Below are 20,589 nucleotides of genomic sequence, written 5' to 3' on the forward strand. Positions count from 1 at the left end.
TTTGTATTCAGCGTGCCTCGCGTTGTAAAGCGCCTCATCAGCTTCATAAATCTCTACTAATTTTGTAGTTGTCAGCGCACACCAATTGTGTTTACCTGCAATTTTTATAAAAACACTACAGGCGACATAATGCAGCGATGCTAGCGCTCCATGTGGTAACATGTCACACTGCAGTGAACACAAGACAAGCGACTTCTTTGATCAAATCTGCAGTGAGGCCCTAAATTTGATCAAATATTGGACGACATTTGACAAAGTTCCCTATTACACCATCACATATCTTTGACAAAGATATTGGACAAATATATTTGACAAAGAAATTTGATAGTGTAATACCGGCCTATGTGATAGGCTGTTATCATATGACAAAATGATGTCCTGTTTATAAACGACTAGAATTAGGGAACGAAGGTCTAAAAAAATAAAGACGACTTGACAAGGGTTCGAACCATAGCTGGACGGTGCATGTGGGTTTGATGTCCCAGCAGCCTATTCAGTGAGCTATGACAGCTGGTACGGCCTCGGTATACTCCGATGCAGTGCACGATGTGTGAGCGCTGACAGCTCCCCGTTTTCATACAGATCTGATTTTGCTAGATAAACCTTTGTCTTAAATCTGGATGAGGAATCACATTCCGACCTCCAAGGGCAGCACTTTTTCCTCACCCTATCTACATACCTTAAGACTAATGAATGTTTAATAGTGTTCAGAGAACGTAATTTCTAAACAAAAATTACACCTAAGTCACAATCATATGGTGTATAGAGCCACATTCTCCGAACCCAAGCATCAGTTACACAGTTCACTGGAGCTTAAGAATCTGCTAAAACTACTCCTAATTTATTCACATATTGTACATTACCTTTTATCCTCAGTAAGCCTTCGAATGGCGTCCGAAATCGAGTCTCTCGTGACGTCCCAGAATTTGAGCTCAATGCCGATGCCGGCGTCGACCATTTTCGCCACGTTGTGGTGCTGGTCACCGAAGAAAGGAATCCCCAGTAGAGGAACTCCGTAATAGGCGGCCTCATTAAAGCTCTGCAGACCACCCTGAGTGATGAACACGCGCACATTGGGATGTGCTGTAAGCCAGAAAACAGAGGTCACTGAAATTGCACAAGCAGCGGGATTTTCGAAATTTGCTCGAATAATTCTATATTCACACATATGTCAATAATACGGTGTACACAGCAGGCCAGTATCATTCCTGCAGTTCGTTGCCATTTGCTATTCCTTTAGTGAAAGGTGCAATGGAAGAACTGCAATCAGTAGCCATTTGTTTTTTGTTGTTGTGGTCTTCAGTCCAGAGACTGGTTTGATGCAGCTCTCCATGCTACTCTATCCTGTGCAAGCTTCTTCATCTCCCAGTACCTACTGCAACCTACATCCTTCTGAATCTGTTTAGTGTATTCATCTCTTGGTCTCCCTCTACGATTTTTACCCTTCACGTTGCCCTCCAATACTAAATTGGTGATCACTTGATAACTCAGAATATGTTCTACCAAGAGATCCCTTCTTCTAACCAAGTTGTGCCACAAATTTCTCTTCTCCCCAATTCTGTTCATTACCTCCTCATTAGATATGTGATCTACCCATCTAATCTTCAGCATTCTTCTGTAGCACCACATTTCAAAAGCTTCTATTCTCTTCTTGTCCAAACTATTTATCGTCCATGTTTCACTTCCATACATGGCTATACTCCATACAAATACTTTCAGAAACAACTTCTTGGCACTTAAATCTATACTCAATGTTAACAAATTTCTCTTCTTCAGAATAGCTTTCCCTGCCATTGCCAGTCTACATTATATATCCTCTCTACTTCGCCCATCATCAGTTATTTTGCTCCCCAAATAGGAAAACTCATTTACAACTTTAAGCCTCTCATTTCCTAATCTAATTACCGCAGCATCACACGGTTTCATTCGACTACATCCCATTAGCCTCATTTTGCTTTTGTTGATGTTCATCTTATATCCTCCTTTCAAGACACTGTCCATTCCGTTCAGCTGCTCTTCCAGGTCCTTTGCTGTCTCTGTCAGAATTACAATGTCATCGGCGAAACTGTTTTTATTTCCTTTTCCACGGATTTTAATTCCTACTCCGAATTTTTCTTTTGTTTCCTTTACTGCTTGCTCAATATACAGATTGAATAGCATCGGGAAGAGGCTACAACCCTGTCTCACTCCCTTCCCAACCACTGCATCCCTTTCATGTCCCTCGACTCTTATAACTGCCATCTGCTTTCTGTACAAATTGTAAATAGCCTTTCGCTCCCTGTATTTTACCCCTGCCACCTTTAGAATTTGAAAGAGTATTCCACGCAATATTGTCAAAAGCTTTCTCTATGTCTACAAATGCTAGAAATGTAGGTTTGCCTTTCCTTAATCTATTTTCTAAGATAAGTCGTAGGGTCAGTATTGCCTCACGTGTTCCAACATTTCTACGGAATCCAAACTGATCTTCCCCGAGGTCAGCTTCTACCAGTTTTTCCATTCGTCTGTAAAGAATTCGCGTTAGTATTTTGCAGCCGTGGCTTATTAAACTGATAGTTTGGTAATTTTCACATCTGTCAACACCTGCTTTAAGAACCTTCAGCATCGCAGCGCGTCAGTAATTGTTGGATAATATATTAAAAAACTAAAAACCCGCCTCGATTGCGAAAAAAGCACTTAGTGTTAAGTGTTAACTCAGATTTCGGCGTAGATAACTACACCTTCTTCAGAACAACAATAAAACCCACAAGTGCCTAAGAAGACCTTTGTCAATGGTTAAAAGAACACCATAGCTATACATTTATGAACGAAAAAGAAAGGAAAACACAAACAGTACATGTGTACAAAGTCAAAACCACTACTTAACTTAATGGTCTATGCTCCACCTCACACCGGCCTATGTTCGATGGGCCATGACCCGCCATAAACTGCAGCTACAAACGGTCGCTCACTCAAGCCTGAACCGCTATGTATGCACATGCGCAAGACAAGGGAAGTTACTTGAATGCGCATGCGCATACGCATACGAATACGAGAAAGTTTATCCATGGGTCGGGGCTAAATAGCCCATATACTCCCAACCGTGGATCAACGTATATCAAAAAATGAAATGGACAGAACAAGAGACGAGCTAAATAGGAGATGAAACCTAAAAATAACCGCACACGGTTGCTTATGCTAGTAAAGAAACTTATATATCAAGCTACCTATGACAGCAGGAGGAACTCTTAAAAACTATACCTAAAGCCAGGGGGGGGGGGGTTAACACTTAACACTAGGTGCTTTTTTCGTAATCGAGGCGGTTTTTTAGTTTTTAATATAAACACCTGCTTTCTTTGGGATTGGAATAATTATATTCGTCTTGAAGTCTGAGGGTATTTCTCCTATTTCATACATCTTGCTCACTAGATGGTAGAGTTTTGTTAGGCCTCGCTCTCCCAAGGCTGTCATTAGTTCTAATGGGATGTTGTCTACTCCCGGGGCCTTCTTTCGCCTTAGGTCTTTCAGTGCTCTGTCAAACTCTTCACGCAGTATCATATCTCCTATTTCATCGTCATCTACATTCTCTTCCATTCCTGCAATATTGTCCTCAAGAACGTCACCTTTGTATAAAACCTCTATATACTCCTTCCACCTTTCTGCTTTCCCTTCTTTGCCATTTGTATAACCGCTAATTTCTCCAGTGTTCGTAGAAGCAAGGACGTATTTCTTAGTATCTAAGACTGGAGTTGGTTGAGCGTTTTGTTTAATCCAACTTCGTAGCGGGCTTGGCCTGACGAAGTGCTCAAGAATAGACGGGCTGAGACCTTTGTGACTGTCGTCATGGATATATTTAACCGTTTAATAGAATTGTGTCAGGGAATTGAATTGGTGCGTAAGTTCATAGCGTTTCTTTGTTGTACGTTGGTACTCCGGTTTCTATGGGCTTATTTATCAATTGTCGTTAGCCTGGCTAGCTGGGTGTTACCGTGCTGGCCTCTCATGCAACCGGGCCCGGGTTCGATTCCTGGCCGAGTTGCAGATTTTCTCCCCTCGGGGACCGGGTGTTGTGTTCTCATCATCATTTCATCCTCATCACCGGCGCTTAAATCGCCTAATGTGGCATTCTGAAATAAGACTTGCACTTGGCGACCGAACTTCCCCAGATGGAGCCTCCCGGCCAGCGATGCCATACGCCACTTCATTTTATCAGTTGTCATTACTTACTTCTCTTTCATTGTTGCTATTTGAGTTTACATGTCGTCATTGTATCATTTGGGGATAATGAGTGGACCTGTGCACACTAGAAAATGGAGTGCCAAGCGAAGAAATCGGAAGAATTCCAATGTACTCTTCTGTTTGAGTTCAGTGGAAGAGTGGCAGCAGCGGATGCAGCCAGAAACGTTTGTGCCGTGTATGGGGATAATGCCACTGGACAGAGCACGACAAGAAAATGGTTTTATCGTTGTAAGGAGGACCGTTTTGACATTGACGACTCTCCACGCTCAGGAAGACCTTGGGGTTTGATGAAGATCATTTAAATGTATTAATCCACAATGATCCAAATCAGTGTACTCGATGACTGGCGCATGTGATGAACTGTGATCATTCCATCATCGTCCAAGATTACATGCAATGAGGAAGCTTCAAAAGTCGGGTGTTTGGGTACCGCATGCTTTAAGCCAAAATCACAAAAATCAGTGGGTGGCCGTATTTGCGTTTCTGCTTGCCCATCATCAGTTGGCTCGTGAATGCCGACCATTCCTATCATGTATTGTTACTGGTGACGAAGAATGGTGCCTTTGTGCTAACGTAAGGAAAAGAAAGGCATGGTTCAGACCTACGCGCATCCACAAAAAAAAAAAAAAAAAAAAAAAAAAAAAAAAAAAAAAAAAAAAAAAATGATTCAAATGGCTCTGAGCACTATGGGACTCAACTGCTGAGGTCATAAGTCCCTTAGAACTACTTAAACCTAACTAACCTAAGGACAACACGCACATCCATGCCCGGGGCAGGATTCGAACCTGCGACCGTAGCGGTCGCGCGGTTCCAGTCTGTAGCGCCAGAACCGCTCGGCCACCAGCGGTTGGCGCGCATCCACAAAAGATATTGTTATGCGTCTGGTGGAACAGCGACGGCGTGCTGTGCTATGAAATGCTTTCCCGAGGTGTAACCGTCAGTGCAGATATTTATTGCCAACAACTGAGATGTCTTGCAGAGACAGTCCAAGAACAACGACCAAGAAGACTGCGTGAAGTGATGCTACTCGCCGATGACACCTATCCGCGTTCTGCTGGACTGACAAACACTGTACAGGAGTTCGGTCGCGAAGTCATCCACACACATCATATTCACCTGATCTTGCTACTTCAGATTTACTCCTTTTCCGCTTGCTAACAACCTTCAAGGAATGTCCTTTCCGGACGAAAACGCGCTCCGAACATGGGTCGACAAATTCTTCGCCTAAAAACCAAGTGATTTCTACAGTCGCGGAATCGAAAAGCTACCCCAGCGTTGGCAGACTGTTGTAAATAGTCAAGGAGAATGTATTATTGATTACTGAGACCTCTAATATGTGCCTCTTGTGTTTTTTAAACTTAGGGGGAAACGGCACGAATTTATGGATCAACCCAATGTATCGAAGTACACATTTCACCCATTATTCGCCACTTCACTCTTTACGAATTCCGTTGCTGTTCTTTTTTGGTCGTTAGCCTTAAGGTTGGTCTGGCTGAATTTCCATTCCTGCCGAATGCCAGATATCCTCTATGCATCCCACATCCTGCCACCATCTGACTTATCTTCTCGTATCTAGGCCTGCCACCTGCAACTCTGTCCTTCCTCCGTTCCTTCAACTACAATTTATGGCAACGACTGAGGTCGTAATTTTTGTCGACTAATTCTGCCTCTTCATATTTTCATGTTCTTTGTTAACATTTTCTTCCAGTTAACTCGTTGCAGTACGTCTGCGTTTCTTACTCGGTCAATCATTCTAATTTTTAACAGTCTCCTCTAAGGCCAAATATCAGAACACCCTCTAATCGTTACATTTCTGTCTGGCTCATTGCTGAAGTTTCGCACCTCTATAGAGTAGTGGTCCAGACATAGCTCTGGATGTGTATTCTTTGGTCTTTATAGTTGTGGATGTTAGCAGTTATTAATTTTTATTGAAAACCGTTCTGTCTTGCACAATTCTTGCTACTATACAAGTCTAGCATTTTCCTTCTTTTTCTGTTATGCTTCTTAGATAGCAACATTCAACCATCTTTTCAAGTGTCTCTTGTCCAAGTTTAACTTTTACCCGTCCAGCATGTCTATCAGAGTCACACATGTTTCCTCAATTCTTGTTTAATGTCTGTACATTTTCCGTACGTCACCTAGCACTCGCTCCGCTTTATTACACAGCTGACTCAATTCGTGTTCATTTTCATCATCCTATATGGAAGCAGCCAGGAAAGAAGTAAAGGACGATCTCGAAGTAAGTATCAGTAGGGTGAAAGAGCGACCCTGCTCTGCTTTTATAACCGTCATAGTTCCAACCGCTTGGGACATTACTTTAATGCTAACTACTGCAGTCTACTTAGCACAAAGAGAATGTCTTACCCTTTTATCATCGTAGTTTATACCAAACTGCCTAAAAACGGAAAATATTTTACCCTATTCCAAATAACCAAAACTCTCTCATCTTCCTTGTTTTTTTCTAAATATGTCCTCTGTTACTACTCGCAGAGCTAGAATTGCTTCTCGAACACACCTGCTTTCCCTAAAACCATACTATTACTACAGTGTGTTTAGCACAGCTTAGTACCACCGTGAAGTTTTGCCTTTATTTCGTAACTGAGAATTAAAGGTTTCTTAGTTGTGATTGAGTAGTATACTGAGGTCTTCTGTACATATCGAGCAGGGTGATAATCACGAACCTGTTTATAGGTAGAATCAGCATTTGGTAGCACCGTTACTCTTTTGGGAACTGAGATGAGTCACGTGATGTTGCTTGTAATCGTAGAAATCTATTTGAGGCTGATAATATTTATTTTGGCATCCAGTCTGGAGTAACCTGGTATATCTTATAAATCGTCTGCGAGTGACAATAGGAATCGTTTTTCACGGAACATTCTCGATCTTCTCTTGACTGCAAGCTGAGCATAAGTCACACTATCGGAAAGACACTTCATACACCTGGAAAGACGGCGTCGATTTTGATCCGATGACGGCATACGCCACCTGGGGGATAGTAGATGTATAGAGTTATCTACATTTACATCCATACTCCGCAAGCCACCTGACGGTGTGTGGCGGATGGTACTTTGAGTATTTCTATCGGTTGTCCCTTCTATTCCAGTCTCGTATAGTTCGTGGAAAGAAGGATTGTCGGTATGCTTCTGTGTGGGCTCTAATCTCTCTGATTTTATCCTCATGGTCTCTTCGCGAGATATACGTAGGAGGGAGCAATATACTGCTTGACTCCTCGGTGAAGATATGTTATCGAAACTTCAACAAAAGCCCGTACCGAGCTACTGAGCGTCTCTCTTGCGGTCTTCCACAGGAGTTTATCTATCATCTCCGGAACGCTTTCGCGCTTACTAAATGATCCTGTAACGAAGCGCGCTGCTCTCAGCTGGATCTTCTCTATCTCTTCTATCAACCCTATCTGGAACGGATCCTACACTGGTGAGCAATATTGAAGCAGTGGGCGAACAAGTGTACTGTAACCTGCTTCCTTTGTTTTCGGATTGCATTTCCTTAGGATTCCTCCACTGAATCTCAGTCTGGCATCTGCTTTACCGACGATCAACTTTATATGATCATTCCATTTTAAATCACTCCTAATGCGTACTTACAGATAATTTATGGAATTAACTGCTTCCAGTTGCTGACCTGCTATATTCTAAAATCTTTCTTTCTATGTATTCGCAGCACATTACACTTTTCAACATTGAGATTCAATTGCCATTCCTTGCACCATACGTCAATTCGTTGCAGATCCTCCTGCATTTCAGTACAATTTTCTATTGTTACAACCTCTCGTAAAGGAAACAATAGAAAAATTCGGAGTAGGTATTAAAATCCATGGAGAAGAAATAAAAACTTTGAGTTTCGCCGATGACATTGTAATTCTGTCAGAGACAGCAAAGGACTTGGAAGAGCAGTTGAACGGAATGGACAGTGTCTTGAAAGAAGGATATAAGATGAACATCAACAAAAGCAAAACGAGGATAATGGAATGAAGTCGAATTAAGTCGGGTGATGCTGAGGGAATTAGATTAGGAAATGAGACACTTAAAGTAGTAAAGGAGTTTTGCTATTTGGGGAGCAAAATAACTGATGATGGGCGAAGTAGAGAGGATATAAAACGTAGACTGGCAATGGCAAGGAAAGCGTTTCTGAAGAAGAGAAATTTGTTAACATCGAGTATAGATTTAAGTGTCAGGAAGTCGTTTTCGAAAGTATTTGTATGGAGTGTAGCCATGTATGGAAGTGAAACATGGACAATAAATAGTTTGGACAAGAAGAGAATGGAAGCTTTCGAAATGTGGTGCTACAGAAGAATGTTGAAGATTAGGTGGGTAGAACACGTAAATAATGAGGAGGTATTGAATAGGATTGGGGAGAAGAGAAGTTTGTGGCACAACTTGACTAGAAGAAGGGATCGGTTGGTAGGACATGTTCTGAGGCATCAAGGGATCACCAATTTAGTATTGGAGGGCAGCGTGGAGGGTAAAAATCGTAGAGGGAGGCCAAGAGATGAATACACTAAGCAGATTCAGAAGGATGTAGGTTGCAGTAGGTACTGGGAGATGAAGAACCTTGCACAGGATAGAGTAGCATGGAGAGCTGCATCAAACCAGTCTCAGGACTGAAGAGCACAACAACAACACAACCTCTCGATATATCACAGCATCATCCGCAAAAAGCCTCAGTGAACTTCCGATGTTATCCACAAGGTCATTTATGTGTACTGTGAATAGCAACGGTCCTACAACACTCCCTTGCGGCACACTCGAAATCACTCTCACTTTGGAAGACTTCTCTCCATTAAGAATGAAATGCTGCGTTCTGTTATCTAGGAACTCATCAATCCAATCACACAATTGGTCTGATAGTCCATATGCTCTTACTTTGTTCATTAAACGGCTGTGGGGAACTGTGTAATGGTTTCAACGTCGGCCGTTAACAGACAGCTTAGTGGCTTAGCTTACACAACGCCATCTATGTCCGTCCTTCAGTCGGGAATGCTCACAGGCCGGGAGCTCAGTGTGATGCAGACGTGTGAAGCGAACAGGCAACCATGCCTCGTACTTCCTACAGCCAACTGATAGAGTTTGGAAGGTGTCTAACTGTGATCTTCCGAGTGGCGGTATGGTCCTTTCGGAGAACTGCCACACAAGTTGGATGTGCTGATTCAGCACATTGTGCACACAGTGCTTGTGTCAGTCCTCACGTCCACATTCTCACACCACAGCACTGAAGATGGTCACCATGTGATTGAAAATCGATTTTGCTGTCAATAAAACATCAATATTACGGCCAACGCTGACCTTCGTTCTAATTCTCACACCAGTAGGCGAGGTTCTGGACATCCACGTAGCACAGACGCCTCCAGAATCGTCGGGCAGCAGTGGTACACTACTGGCCATTAAAACTGCTACACCACGAAGATGACGTGCTACAGACGCGAAATTTAACCGACAGGAATAAGATGCTGTGATATGCAAACAATTAGTTTTTCAGAGCATTCACACAAGGTTGGCGCCGGTGGCGACACCTACAACGTGCTGACATGAGGAAATTTTCCAACCGATTTCTCATACACAAACAGCAGTTGACCGGCGTTGCTTGGTGAAACGTTGTTGTGATGCCTCCTGTAAGGAGGAGAAATGCGTATCATCACGTCTCCAACTTTGATAAAGGTCGGATTGTACCCTATCGCGATTGCAGTTTATCGTATCGCGACATTGCTGCTCGCGTTGGTCGAGATCCAATGACTGTTAGCAGAATATGGAATCGGTGGGTTCAGGAGAGCAATACGAAACGGCGTGCTGGATCCCAACGGCCTCGTATCACTAGCAGTCGAGATAACAGGCATCTTATCCGCATAGCTGTAACGGATCGTGCAGCCACGTGTCGATCCATGAGTCAACAGATGGGGACGTTTGCAAGACGACAACAATCTGCACGAACAGTTAGACGACGTTTGCAGCAGCATGACTATCAGCTCGGAGACCGTGGCTGCGTTTACCCTTGACGCTGCATCACAGAGAGGAGCGCCTGCGACGGTGTACTCAACGACGAACCTGGGTGCACGAATGGAAAAAGTCATTTTTTCGGATGAATCCAGGTTCTGTTTACAGCAGCATGATGGTCGCATCCGTGTTTGGCGACATCGCGGTGAACGCACATTGGAAGCGTGTATTCGTCATCGCCATACTGGCGTATCAACCGGCGTGATGGTGTGGGGTGCCATTCGTTACACGTCTCTGTCACCTCTTGTTCGCATTGACGGCACTTTGAAAAGTGGGCGTTACATTTCAGATGTGTTACGACCCGTGGCTCTACCCTTCATTTGATCCCTGCGAAACCCTACATTTCAGCAGGATAATGCACGACCGCATGTTGCAGGTCCTGTACGGGCCTTTCTGGATACAGATGATGTTCGACTGCTGCCTTGGCCAGCACATTCTCCAGATCTCACACCAATTGAAAACGTCTGCTCAATGGTGGCAGAGCAACTGGCTCGTCACAATACGCCAGTCACTACTGTCGATGAACTGTGGTATCGTGTTGAAGCTGCATGGGCAGCTGTACCTGTACATGGCATCCAAGCTCTGTTTGACTCAATGCCCAGGCGTATCAAGGCCGTTATTACGGCTAGAGGTGGTTGTTCTGGGTACTGATTTCTCAGGATCTATGCACCCAAACTGGGTGAAAATGTAATCACATGTCAGTTCTAGTGTAATATATTTGTCCAATGAATACCCGTTTATCATCCGCATTTCTTCTTGGTGTAGCAATTTTAATGGCTATTAGTGTAGGTCGTACGGCTACCACTGCACAGGTAAGTGAGCTTACGAACCCAGATGTGTGACCGCGAACTCTAGCGAGCCGGTTGTTGGCAGTGGGACTACGGGCACGCACGCCCACCTCCAGCCCGTCTTCCAGTCACACAACAGAATCGACGTGCACGGCTCGACTGGTGCCGACAGAGAATCACTTGGAAGATGAAATGACGCTCATTGCTCTTCAGCGATGAAAGTAGATTCTAAAATATAAACTTTCACCGTTGGAAATGTAACAATTAATAAAATGTTCTATGCTGTTATGTCGTAGTTGCGTGGATTTCACCTTAAAAGCCAACGTTTTGTCCCCATCTGTGGAGGACATTTTCAAGGGGCGACCTTGGGTGTTAATCAGACATCCAAAATAGCTACGATACCTCTTGAAAATGTCGTCCGCAGATGGGACCACCACATAATAACACAGAACGTATTATTAATTGTGAAAGCAAATTCTGTCTGCACGCAAATGATGGTTGTGTGGCGTGCACATACGGCGTCGACCTGGTGAACGCTGTGGCGTAGAGAGTATTCGTCCAACACACACTGGCCCCATCCCACACCTTATGGTCTGCGTTGCGATAAGCTGCAACTCTCTTTCACCTTTGCTGTTCATGGAGGGGACACTAACCAGCGAACGGTAAGTGCAGACCCATTCCTTTGCCGTTCTTGCAACAGGAAGATGCGTTGTTCACAGGATAATGCTCGCCCAAACACTGCCCGTGTTCTGCCTGACGTGCAGCAAGTTTCCTGGTCAGCACAATCTCCAGACTTAACGACATTTCAGTGCCGGTGTTGTTCTGAATTTCGATGCAATATTCCTCCCGACATGTTTGCATTTTCTGTGTCGTATTACTCATTAAACTGAGTCTGTTTCGCGGATACCATGGAGCAGGGACAATTTCTCTGTAAATACAGCTGTCTTGCGTATTTGAAATTAATTGTGCCTAATCCGGAATTTCAGTCCGAGGACACAAAAGTCACGGCGATAGCTGCGATTTAATGGGAGACGTTTCATTACTTGCGATAGATAAATAGCGGGTTTGAGACATTTTTTTAACGCAGAATCCTCAAATCTAGCATCACGCGTAAACATCGCTACGTTATCTCGGAACCCTGTAAGGAGGTGAGGTGCAGCCACAGAGGAGATCTCAAACGGACTGATAAATATGGTCATGCTCTCAATTATAAAAGTGTGTATTGTTTTCTCTCTAAATCAAAACGTTATTCCAATTAGTTTTAATTTGTCGGTCTGCTAAAACGTTATCAAAAATGGTTCAAATGGCTCTGAACACTATGGGACTTAACATCTGAGGTCATCAGTCCCCTAGAACTTAGAACTACTTAAACCTAACTAAACTAAGTACATCACACACATCCATGCCCGAGGCAGGATTCGAACCCGCGACCGTAGCGGTCGCGCGCTTCCAGACTGAAGCGTCTAGAACCGCTCGGCCACAACGGACGGCACAACGTTATCAATTAACAGTACCAACACATAGGTAAATGTAGTGTTTGCTACAGATTTCGCTCGCTACAATTTAGCTGTTTATTTTTGAAACACAAGTCACATAAGCTCCCATCCATTCAGTGCATTTGACAAATGCAGAATCCTCAAATCTAGCATCGCGTGTTTCGTAGCTTCTGATTTATAACTTAAGAATTTCATAACTTTCTGAAGTGAGCAAATTTGCAAACCATCATTACACGGCCTATAATAAATTTGTGTTATTTTTGATTGGTTGTGAAACGCAGTCCGCACTATATTCGAAACTGACAACTGGTGTACGCGTGTCTGGGGCTGGTTTGTTTACAATACTACACGGGTTGCGTGGATTGGGCAAGTCAGTATTTCGAGTAACTGAGCGCATTTCTAGGTGCAAGCAATTATTATTCTCGCAGCATTGGTACTGCACATTGATCAACCAGAACATTAGGACCACCTGCCTAATAGCTGGTAGTCCATTTTCGGTACTGGTAAGAGCGGCGACTCGTCATGGAATGGAAGCAACGAGAACTTGGTAAGTCACTGGAGGGAGTTGGCACCATATCTGCAAACACAAGTCCCCTAAATTCTGGGGAAAGGGGGGCGGGTGATGAACTATGACGCCACATTCAATCACGTCCCAGACGTGTTGGATTGCGTCCACATCTGGCGCGTGGGGGGGGCCAGCACACCCAATGGACTTCACCACTGAGTACCTAGAAAGACTCCATGACAGTATTCGCTTTGTAACATGGCGCATTTCCTTGCAGAAAGATGCCAGTGCCGTCGGGAAATATGATCGTCATGAAGGGGTGTAGGGGAGAGTGGTGGAAATACACGCACCTAAGGAAAAATCGATGTGAACCATTCGTTACGTCATTAAAACCTACGAAAATAAGTACATACCATACAATGGACATTTCTCCACATATTCCAATCGTCTATAAATAGTTATAAACTGTACTTTAATTTTGAACATTAAAATAAAAAAGAAATTGCAAATGCGTGGTATTCCCCACCCCTGAGGGTAATGACACGCAAAGTACTGGGTAATAACACGTAAAACAAACAAACCATACAAATGTACAATACTTGCTATTTTTATTTGTTTATTAGTTACTACAAATAGTAAACAGTATATTTAAGAACGAAATAATGTAATTCTAGAAACATATCTTATAATTTTGGTTTTTTACATTTTTTTTTGTTTTGATGTGGAAATAGCTCATTTTCTCATACCATACAGCAAAGATCGCACATGTAACCTTTTGGAGTGTTCCAGCCACAACATTCTTCATGACTCCATCTGCTACAAGAAATACATCGGTACCATAGTTCTCCATCCTTCCCAAACTCTCTACAAACTAAACAGACATCATCTGAAATCGCCACGTTTTTACCCCTTTCCCAAGACGTGGCCCCACCTATTTGTTTAACACATTTAGGAGCCGAAATTCTCTCGGGCTTTTGTATTTATGCCTGTTTCATCGACGTTGAACACTCGCCCCTCTTTAAATTTATATTTATCAAAGAGATGTTCTAAGTTTTTAAAATATGCATTAACCTCTTCTTCATTAAATGCCTGTATTCAGTTAATGCTAGTTACTTCAGGTTTTCTTATGCTAATATTTGGGTTTCTTTTTAAAAACAGAACTAGCCAATCCTTTACAGCTAACCTAGATGACTTATCAAAATTGTTTGCAATGTTGTTAGCCTCTGCACACTCAAATGCAATCTTTCGCAGCTGCATGCATGTAATGCCATTGTAATGACATGATCCCTAATCTCATTTTCCTGTTCTGTCGAAAATGTTGGGTATCTTCCAAGTTTTGGACCCTCGGTATTTTTAACGTTCATTCTCGTTTGCAGAGTAGCTTCATCAATCCAGAAAGCTCTTGATACTTCTCTTATTTTTCTTCCAGATTTGATGGCATCAAGAGCCTTACAAAGTTTCTCGTGCGTCCATTTTGCTTTCTGGGTTTTTCTTTTATAATATCTACCCATCTGAGATTTAAAAAAAAAACTCGTTAGTATTGAAAATATAACCTGCAAGGGGGAATACCACGCACTTCAACAGCTGCGTGGCATTACCCCACTGTAAGTTCGATGACTCACCTAAGCATAACTCGGCATCTAATTCAAATAGCGGGACAAATCTACAATTAAATTAAAGGTTTCATCTAGGGTTAATAGTTGATATGCAAGAATTACATTAAAGCAACTTATAGTAGCACTTACCTTGCAAAATACAGCTGACCAAAATTACATGAGACACGCCGAAAATAAACAATACTTCACTACTCCAACAATGCCACTGGAAAATGGTTGGCATAAGCTGCATAGTAGTTGTTACTCCTGCCGGCAGGGTGTAGAACCAACTGGGAACATCTCGCGCCATTCAAACTTCGTAAATCAGCCTGCGTGGGATTACCCACATGCGTGTAATTCCCCCACCTTCCCCCTACGTCGTAAGCGACCAGTGTACGATACTCATGGTGCCTTGCACGAGCTCCACCGGACGCATGGATGCCCAGGTGAACGTGCCCCAGAGCATAATGGGACCGCCGCCAGCTTGTCTCCGTCCCACAGACATGGGTCAAAGAGCTGTTCCCCTGGAGGGCGACGGATTTGCGTCCTCCCATCGGCATGATGAAGGTATCCAGATTCCTCAGATCTTGCAACGCTCTGCAAATGCAAGAATGTCCAGTGCCGATGATCGTGTGCCCATGTCAGCCGTAGTTGCCGATGTCGTGGTGTTAACATTGGCACATGCATGGGTCATCGGCTGCGGTGACCCATGGTTAGGAGTGTTCGGTGAACTGTATGTTCAGACACACTTTTACTCTGCCCAGGGTTAAAGTCTGATATTAGTTCCGCCACAGTTCGGCACCCATCATATTTTACCCGTCTGCCAAGCCGACAATGTCCGACATCTGCAATGAGTGTTGGCCGCCCGTCCCCATGACGTCTGGACATTGTCCCACGTTGGTTTCGCCACAGCAGTCCTTGAACAGCGGACGAGTCGTCCAGTTGCCGAAATGCTCTTGCCGAGCCTTCGGGCCATCACAGTCTGCCCTCGGTCAACTTCAGACAGATCGCACGTCTTCTCCATTCTACACATGGACAGTACGCTCACTGATGCTACACGCACCGTGCATGTGTCTGACTAGCAGTCATTACTGGCCAGGTGATGCTGCTATCACCTGGACGGCTTAAAATCGATAGTATTCGGTGGTCATAATGTTCTGGCTGAGCAGTGTATACTTGTGGCAACTAAATTTAATGACAGTAAACAATGGTTATTTAATTTTATTGATCCTGGTTATTAAATGCCCGAGTAAAGGTACAGGACGAGTAGGCCTGTATGAGTACTACTATATTTCTTTTGAGTTGCACAGTAAATTTAATTTCATCCTTTTTACTTCAGAAACCTACACATGGAATTAGTCACTGCTAGCTAACATATGTAAAGTTCGTTCAGTGAAAGAGAAGATGATTGGGTCTAGATTTTATTAAAAGGTCGTTTACCCTGTTTAAATTTGGTTCGACTATCACATTTTAGATTTATTTCCATCAATGCAGTTCTCAGACAGTGCCATATCAAAACTATTTTCAATTTATTCTCTTTTGCGTGCTCTGTGCGACTGGTACGGGCTGTTAGTATTCTCCCATTGACTGCCATTGGCCGTTAACTGCGAACAGCTGTTCCGATGTTTGTTTGGAGCGCTCGTAAAACTGACCACAGGCAACACTGCAGTTGCTTTACGTCATTGAGTGACTTCAAATCGTGCGCGACTGGTCACGTCGGCATAACGTGGTCTAATAGGCCAACCATTACTCATGAAGAACACGGAAGAGGTGCCAGAAGCACTACGTTGGATATCGGCCCAGACCGCTTTCGGCCAACACACAACTGCTGTCAAATAGAGGTTACCCTAGCTTATCACCCACGGCACTTTCCCACGGAACCACTCGTGCTCTTATTAGGACACTCATGAATATAGCTCTCTCCCCGCATTTAAAGAGCCAGTAATCAGAACGATATATTTTACCTGTATTGTACATTTCTTCAGCTAATGTTCGCCAGTTAGCTTCATACAGAGGACCGAGTAATCCACAACTAACTTCATTGGTGAACGCCGTGCGGTGTTGCAAAGGCGCCTTGCGGTGGCCCTGAAGGGCTCTCTGATAATACTGAACCCCAAAAAATGTGTGAAGTGACATCGCAGATGACTGACCCAGCGTGGACGTATATTCCGAGTTTACAGCGATCCCCTTCAATAGTTAAGTGTGGGCAACAAATCATTCTAATGTTCGAAATCCTAGGGAGGTTAGCGTTGCTACCCTGCTCGTGTTTTGCAGTAAATCCAATAACCAGACGTTCCGTTCAGGTTCAGATTACAATCAACAGGAAAACCCCTCTACTTGCGCACTTCAGGTGTTCACCAGTAGCAAAGGCATTTGGAGTATTGTCTTGGAAAAGTTCTCATCGAAATGGTTCGTCAGTGTCTTTATTAGAACTTGTCCGAAATTTCTATAAAGTATGACGAATGTATATGTAACTCGTGGATGATCATTATGGGGCTTGCCCAGTAAGTGTTCTGTTTACTCTGTTACAAATGAAAAAGTCACGAAAGAAAGGAATTGGATGAAACCCAGTGCCAGCATATAGTCTCGTCCTCTCGATTAATATCAATGTGACTGGCCGCTGAACATTCTGATTCGATGGACGGAGTATAATTTGAAATGGTGAGATTTAGGATTTAGTGGAAGTCAATGGCCTGCACATTTATGGACAGATATTCTAGCAGTCGGCCACCTCCCCAGATGGCAAGATACTGCTGCTAAAATATTGTGAATGTTTTTGTGATAAGCATGCGAGCCAATGATTTGTAAAAATACAGAACTACACATCTAGGCAATAGTAATAAACTGCAAACAATAGGAAAGGTAGTTTCTGCTCTCAAGACCTTCACGAGATTCGCTTATGAATACGATTCTTGCAAATCCAATTACTTTTCAGTAAGTGGGGCAGACAAACGTGGGAAAGAGACATACAAATAAAGCCCTGTATATTTGTGATGTTCATGCAGTAGCGCAACATACCTAGTACAGACTGCTGCGGCAGCCACTTTGAGACTTTGACGTTGGGCGGCAGGTCGTCCATGTCTTCCTCCCACTTCCACAGCACCCTCTGTGGGATTTTCTTGAAAGCGTCGAGGAACGCCAGCCTTTTATTTTCTGGCATCGTACTCGCCTGCAGAGTGGATCCCAGACTGAAGTACACGGCGCCATATTCGGCACCGTCCAGCCAATCTCGTATGGCCTGCTCATGAAAGTAAACAATGAATTGTAAACAACTATAATCAATTTTTAATTATTATAAAGGCAATTGAAAGTAAATGTGTCATAAATTCCATCGAAACATACGTTCTAGACACCCTTTCCGTTAAATACAATCATGCAAATATACGGATCCACCACTGACCAATCGTAAAGAACAAGTGAAACATGCATTGTAAGTAACAGTCCAGATTTCTCCACGAGTGGAAATGTGTATTAATAAAGTAGTATCTAGTTTGGCTATGCGCATAACGAGGATTAGGGCTCAACGTCCAATCGACGATAGGTCATTCAAGATGCAGACAAAACTTGTATTTCACACAGATCAGAAGGTCGTCGGCAGTTTTCTATCCAGGGGGACCATCCTAGAATTCGCCTTAAGTATTCACATTACATCAGATCACACACAAACCTGTATGGCAGGATGTGGCATTGAACCATGTTCATCCTGAATGAGATTCCAGTGTCTTAATGTCTGTGCACCCGCGCTCTGACCCATAACGCCTCTTCCGTGTCTCAGTTTCGTCGTGCGCAGTGCTTAGCTTTTCTCTTAACATTTGTAACAGGATGACACAAAGTCATTATCTGGATCCTTCAGGCAGTGTAAAATCATTATTTGCGGCCATGCACATACTGCAAACTCAGCAGCATTCAGTTTATCAATAATGCTCATATCGATGCCGTTAGAGATGATTCGTAGACACAGGAACTTTCATCACAGGTCAGGAGTAAGTTGGAGAGTAACAGTCCGCAACAGTCACAGATATCTGGCCTTAATTACACAACGAAATCCAACGATGAATGTATGGCAAACAACTGTCCCAGGAGTTTCGGTTTGCCAAAAAACCATCCATCAGAGGCTCAGAGCAGCTGACCAGTCTGCCAGACGACTAGCGGTGTCTCTCCCACTCGTGGATATACAGAAGTAGTTCCATTTCTTATGGAATATGATTAGGTTCAAATGGCTCTGAGCACTATGCGACTTAACTTCTAAGGTCATCAGTCGCCTAGAACTTAGAACTAATTAAACCTAACTAACCTAAGGACATCACACACAACCATGCCCGAGGCAGGATTCGAATCTGCGACCGTTGCGGTCGCTCGGCTCCAGACTGTAGCGCCCAGAACCGCACGGCCATTCCGGCCGGCGAATATGATTGGGCGGAAAGGATGTTCTTAGCATGTAATGCCCACTTCAGTTTTCAATATGATTGTCGAAATAAGTTGTAGAGATATTCAGAAGAAACCATGGGAATCAACCATTTTGACGAAATAAATCTCGGGTGAAGAGCCTGGTATGAGTGTGCATAGGGCACAATATTTCGGCAATTGACTACGTTGCCACCATCAGCGCACCTGATGGTGGCAACGTAGTCAATTGCCGAAATATTGTGCCCTATGCACACTCATACCAGCCTGTTGACCCGAGATTTATTTCGTCACAAAATACGCCTGGAGAAACTGAATCACATAAATCGTTTTATTTATAATGTAATCCAGCCGTTTGTGAGATATCACACCAGCAGAGCTGCATGTTAGTCGGAGTGGTTTCATGGATACAGATATAAGATAATGCAGCGATCTCTACGACCTCTCAGACGGACAATGGGTTCAAATGGCTCTGAGCACTATGGGACTTAACATCTATGGTCATCAATCCCCTAGAACTTAGAACTACTTAAACCTAACTAACCTAAGGACAGCACACAACACCCAGTCATCACGAGGCAGAGAAAATCCCTGACCCTGCCGGGAATCGAACCCGGGAACCCGGGCGTGGGAAGCGAGAACGCTACCGCACGACCACGAGCTGCGGACGGGACAATGGGACAAGACTCCCTGTGTGGAGACAGTAATGCCATTGTCGATGGAGGTACTCCAGTGGGCGAAATTTTCATAGGGCTCATTAGCGATGTAAATACTACAGATCATGTCGGGGAGAAAATTTTAGCCCTTTACTTGTCACTGATTACTCTTTAAGACCACGGCACAGTCTTTCTCAGAAGCGGAATGAACTGTCAATAGAGCTCTTGACGCTACAAATTGATGCGCGGTACATTGTTGTCAAGCACGTGTGAAAGTGGTATAAATATTGAATAAGAATTTTTTGGTCGCAAAAGACGTTTTCCAGTTACTGAACAAGGTAGCGCAGTGGTTAAGACACTGGATTCTCATGCCGGAAAATGAAGAGCCAGGAACGGATGCGATCATCGAGATTTAGATTTTCTGTGGTTTCCCCTAATCGCTTCAGGCAAATGCCACGATATTTACTTCGAAAAATACACTACTGACCTCCTTTCCCATCCTTCCCCAAATAGCGGCCTTTCTCTATCTGCCGGCCGAGGTGGCCAAGCGGTTCTAGGCGCTACAGTCTGGAACCGCGCAACCACTACGGTCGCAGGTTCGAATCCTGCCTCGGGCATGGATGTGTGTGATGTCCTTAGGTTAGTTAGGTTTAAGTAGTTCCAAGTTCTCAGAGCCATTTTGAACCATTTTTCTCTATCTGTAATGATCTCGACATAGACTGTTCAATATATAATGACCTTCCCGCCTTCCTTTTTGCGTTTTAGTTTCGCCACCAGAATTTTCGTACTGTGTACCTCATTTTGAAGGGTTTTCTAATTAGACGCACTGGAGAAACTTTTACACTTCAATTTGTTTTACACTAGCGGAAAAAAGACCGCAACACCAAACAATAATACGAGGTGCATTCAAGTTCTAAGGCCTCCG

The 20,589-nt window shown here is 43.6% G+C and overlaps 1 protein-coding gene across 1 annotated transcript in view; it reads right to left on the minus strand.

Moving 5' to 3' along the window:
* Positions 1-17,422: 17,422 nt before the first annotated feature.
* Positions 17,423-20,589, minus strand: part of LOC124788416 (UDP-glucosyltransferase 2-like) — a 41,614-nt gene continuing 38,447 nt past the window's right edge. Inside the window, exons 5-6 of the mRNA XM_047255681.1 lie at positions 17,623-17,842; positions 17,423-17,448 (exon numbers count right to left, since the gene is read on the minus strand). Coding sequence (XP_047111637.1) covers positions 17,423-17,448; positions 17,623-17,842 — 246 coding nt within the window. The remainder of the gene's footprint in view (positions 17,449-17,622; positions 17,843-20,589) is intronic.

This window comes from Schistocerca piceifrons, chromosome 3 (assembly GCF_021461385.2).
Source record: "Schistocerca piceifrons isolate TAMUIC-IGC-003096 chromosome 3, iqSchPice1.1, whole genome shotgun sequence".
Lineage (NCBI taxonomy): Eukaryota > Metazoa > Arthropoda > Insecta > Orthoptera > Acrididae > Schistocerca > Schistocerca piceifrons.